General features: G+C 31.7%; 1 protein-coding gene across 1 annotated transcript; it reads left to right on the forward strand.

Annotated features, from left to right (window-relative positions):
* Positions 1–2,218: 2,218 nt before the first annotated feature.
* Positions 2,219–3,025, forward strand: LOC147804033 (uncharacterized). Its single transcript, XM_087151392.1, has one exon. The coding sequence runs from the start codon at positions 2,219–2,221 to the stop codon at positions 3,023–3,025; it is 807 nt and encodes a 268-aa protein (XP_087007518.1).
* Positions 3,026–4,908: the final 1,883 nt, after the last annotated feature.

Genomic DNA, 4,908 nt, shown 5'->3' on the forward strand with positions numbered 1-4,908 from the left:
TATTTAAGTGTATATTAAATTTTTATTATTAAATTTATGTTATATTTATATTAAATTATACAATAGATCGCCGATTATCCGAACACTGATTTCCCGGATTGTCCAATTCTCCGGATCATTCAAGAACCATATTATTTTCCACTTTCTTCTTCTAAAAAAATGAAAATTGCGAAATTTTTTTCTTATTTTTTAGAATGTTTAAAAACGGTCGAAATGGGTCTTTTTTTTCAAAAAGAACAATTCCGCCCAGTTTCAAGATGGATGGCAAGTAGTTTCTATTAAAGGAACAGGTTTCTAATTAACTTTAAAAAAAATTAAAATTTACTTTTAAGCACTCCTTGCTGATATGCTATTATAAGCACAACTGAAATTGCCAGCCTTAAGCATGGAAAAAAGTATTTAAAAACATTCTCATAGTTGTAATTTAATGTTGTCCAAATATCGGTATTTTTAGTTATAGTTATCCGGATCTATTTTAGTCCCGATTGGTACAGAAAATCGGAGTTCTACTGTATTTAAATTGTATTTATATTATTATAAAGTTTATAATATATATTAATATTACTATTATATTAATCTTTTCACATTTTGATAAAACGATATGGTAAATATACATATCATGTGTTTAAAATTATGTCGTATTTATTTTCAAACTCTAAAGGAAACAATATTTTCTCATATCTAAACAAAATAAAAAGTATTCTTCTTGAGAATTATTATTTCTGTCGTATTTGAAGACAGAAAAGAAACAATATGTCGATCTAACAATCACTACACTGAGAAAGAATCCATCTATCTTTTCTAATAAAGCGTCAAAAGTTATCTAACAGAAAATCATTCAATTTTCTTATTCCCCTAATGTTTTTCACGTATACGGAGGAAACAATGACAGATAAATAGTAAACAGATTTATTGTATCGTGTGTCTAATGGCATGGGATGTAATTGCCTAATAAAGAAATCTTTTTCCTCGCTAAATACACGCGTTGATCATTCGGGTTTTATTCCTTTTTATTTGCTTAGGAGAAAAGGAATAAGCATGTTTATTGTTTCTGTTGAGATTTCGAAAAATAAAGAATGTTTAAGAGATCTAAATGAATTTAACAAACACAAAAATATGTACATATTTTTCATTTTTATGTCATTTACAGAGTTTATCATGCAACACTCCAGTCTTTTACAGTGAATAAAATTATGGCGGGGTCTTAAATATTCCCTAAAACATTTAATTTATTTATAATATAAAGAGTGGATATTAAATATGAACATTGCGCTAATTTTTAAAAGAATCTAATTCTTCCTTTTTTTTAATATTATTTTATTTTTATGTAGACTTTTCTCACTGTAATTTCTACACTGTAGTTTCATATATCGTTAAAATTTCCATTAAAATATTTGTGAAAACAAATTACTGTATAAAGTACCGGCACTTTAGACGCATCATCCATAAAATCCATTTTACCACTTTTCATTTATCCATTTTATCAATTTTGAAATTACTTAAAATTTCTTTTCAAAACATGTGTGGCGCCAGGCATGGTGCGTAGGCGCCAAAAGAATCAACGGGATTACAAACACACGATCGGCAACCTTGGAACTGCCCCAGTATTTAAGAAGCTTCGAACTTTACTCAGTCTCTATCCCACACAGTCTTACTTAATTTTTATGTTTCTGTTTTTAGCTTGTTATGTTCAGTTGTTAAATAAATGTTTAAGTTTATTGTTGTCATAGTTGTCTTCAACTTAATATGAGAGGGTTCCTCCCCCTCAATTGGTGACCCTTGTGTTTATTATGTTTTTGGATACGCTATTATCCGTTGTTTTACAATTTGGAATAACTGCTTGAATTTGGTAATGTACAATTTCCTCTCTTATTTGGTCAACTGCTTTGCTTTGCACTACTTAAAATTTAAACTTAATGTATAATAATATCTTTTTATTGTATAATGTTAGACTGAAATTTTTAAACATTATTGTAAGAGACTTTAATTAGTAGTTATTGAATTTGAATATACGAACTTTAAATGCTGTTGTATATATTTCTTAGTATAATATTTGTAGTTCTGAATCATTCTTAGTTATGTAAATACTTATTTTTATTGTGAATATTTCCATATATTCTCTAGTTAGTGAATTGTTCTAATGTATATATATACAACTAGTTTAGTTTGAAAATTTTCATGAGTGAATCTTTAACTAGTTGCTTAGTTTTGTGTTACAATGACTGATAAAGATAAAACGGGAACTGAAACTGAAATTCATAAAATTGGCCTTCGCTTACCTGGATTTTGGATTGATAATCCAAGTCTATATTTTACGCAGATTGAGGCTAATTTTAAATTATCAGGGATTACTTCTGAATCTACTATGTATTGCTGTTTAATCTCTATTCTTGATCAGAATATTATGCAAGTAATTGCGGACTTGGTCAGAAACCCAAATTTGGAAAAGCCTTACACTGCCGTTAAGGATAGACTTATTGCAGAATTTTCCTTGTCCGAGAGTAAAAGAATTCAAACTTTACTTCAGGACCTTGCATTGGGGGATTCTAAGCCGTCTGCCTTGTTGCGACATATGCGAGAATTAGCAGGATCTAATTTTTCAAATGAGGTTATTAAATCTATTTGGCTATCTCATTTACCCTCATCTATTCAGTCTATTTTAAGTGTTAGTACGGAAGGTTTAGACACTTTGTCAACTTTGGCAGATAAGGTTTCTGAAGTAACTAGTTTTTCTGCAACTTCAAGTTGTAATGAAGTTGTAAGTAGAGATTCACTTATGGAAAAAATAGCTCAAATGTCTACGGATTTGGCAGAGTTGAAGAACGAAATAAAATCTATGCGTAGGTATCGAAGTCTATCCCGTAGTCGTTTGCGTTCCAAATCAAATGTTTCGAAAATTTTTTCTCACGCTTCTAAAGGTGAAGCAGAGAGTCAAACTGCCGAAACGAAAATGTGTTGGTATCATAGGAAGTATGCTAAAAAAGCACACAAATGTATTGAGCCTTGCAATTTTAATTTAAACTGATGAGCTCTACTATTAGTCCGGTGGTTAATAGTAGTGAGAATTTAAAATTTAGCCACCGACTTTTTGTTTCTGATCGCAAAACTAAGTTAATGTTCTTGGTCGATAGCGGATCTGATGTAAGTTTATTGCCTATAACATTTAAAGGTTGCAGGCCAACATCAAATTATGTGTTGCATGCTGCTAACGGCACTGCTATTAAAACATTTGGTGTTAAACTTATGTCGCTAGATTTTGGTTTACATCGAAAATTTGATTTTACATTTATAATTGCGAATGTTTCAAAACCAATTTTAGGCGCGGATTTCTTACGACATTTTGAGTTGTTAATCGATCTTAAAAATAAGAAATTAATTGATACGAAAACGTCTTTGGCTCATCAAGGTAAAATCTTTCCTTCCTCAATCCAAAGTGTTAAAACAATATTTGGCAATACTAAATATCACGATTTAATTCAGGAATTTTCTGAAATTACTAGAGTTAGACCTAATTATCTTAAAATTAAGCACGATACAGTGCATTATATTAACACGATTGGTCCTCCGGTCGCTTCAAAAGTTCGCAGATTGAATTCTGTTAAACTTCAAGCTGCCAAATCTGAATTTGATTTCATGCTGCAACATGGTATTTGTAGGCCATCCAAAAGTCCTTGGGCCAGCGCCCTACACATGGTCCCAAAAAGTAACTCTGATTGGCGACCTACCGGCGATTACAGAGCTTTAAACGCCTGTACTCGGCCTGATAAATATCCTTTACCAAATTTGCAGGATTTTTCTCAAAATCTGTTTGGCAAGAAAATATTTAGTATTATAGATTTTGTTAAAGCATATAATCAAATTCCCGTAGCAGAACAAGACATTGAGAAAACTGCAGTTATAACACCTTTTGGGTTATTTGAATTTTTGTATCTGCCTTACGGTTTGTGTAATGCACCTCAAACCTTCCAACGTTTTATTAACGAAGTTTTATATGGTTTAGATTTTGTATTTGCTTATATTGATGATATTCTCGTGGCAAGTGCTAACGAGACTGAACATTTGTATCACTTACGTTTAATATTTGAACGTTTAAAACAGTATGGTTTAACAATTAATGCTTCTAAGTGTATTTTTGGATCTTTTGAAGTACCCTTCCTTGGACATTTAGTAAATGAGCATGGTGTTAAACCCTTACCAAATAAAGTAGATGCAATTGTTAACTATTCTAAACCCAAAACTCTAAAAGATTTACGCAGGTTTCTTGGGTGTTTAAATTTCTATAGGAGATTTATTCCCAAAGCGGCAGAATTGCATGCCCCGTTAAACGCTTTACTTGGGGGTAGTAAAAAAGGCGATAGTAAAACTATTAACTGGACTGCAGAGTTAGAAAATTCTTTCGAAAAATGCAAAGAAAGTATTGTAAACATTACTCAGCTATCTCACCCGGCACCTGATTGCCAGTTAGTGCTGTTTACGGACGCTAGTGACATTGCAGTAGCAGGCGCCTTACATGAAAAAACTGGATCTGGTTATATACCTTTATCCTTTTTCTCCAAAAAGTTAAATAATGCCCAAGTTAAATATTCTGTTTATGACAAAGAACTTTTGGCGATTTATTTGTCAATAATTCATTTTCGTTATATGTTGGAAGGAAGGGTATTTCATGTTATAACTGATCACAAACCTTTGACACACGCCTTTGCCCAAAGTTTTGAAAAGTGCTCTCCTAGACGTTTACGACAATTAGAATTTATATCACAGTTTACTTGTGACTTACGATATTTAGCAGGCGCAGAAAACTTAGTGGCAGACGCTTTGTCAAGGGTAGAAGAAATTGCTTTTCCTGACAAAATTGATTATGTGCAAATTGCAGCTGAGCAGTTGACTGATGCGGAATTGCAGGTATAT

This window comes from Parasteatoda tepidariorum, chromosome 9 (genome assembly GCF_982258835.1).
Source record: "Parasteatoda tepidariorum strain Cologne lab strain chromosome 9, Ptep-v5.0, whole genome shotgun sequence".
Taxonomy (NCBI): domain Eukaryota; kingdom Metazoa; phylum Arthropoda; class Arachnida; order Araneae; family Theridiidae; genus Parasteatoda; species Parasteatoda tepidariorum.

Excerpts from the sequence above, each read along its gene's own strand:
- LOC147804033 (XM_087151392.1), top strand. The coding sequence starts at position 2,219 with ATGACTGATAAAGATAAAACGGGAACTGAAACTGAAATTCATAAAATT.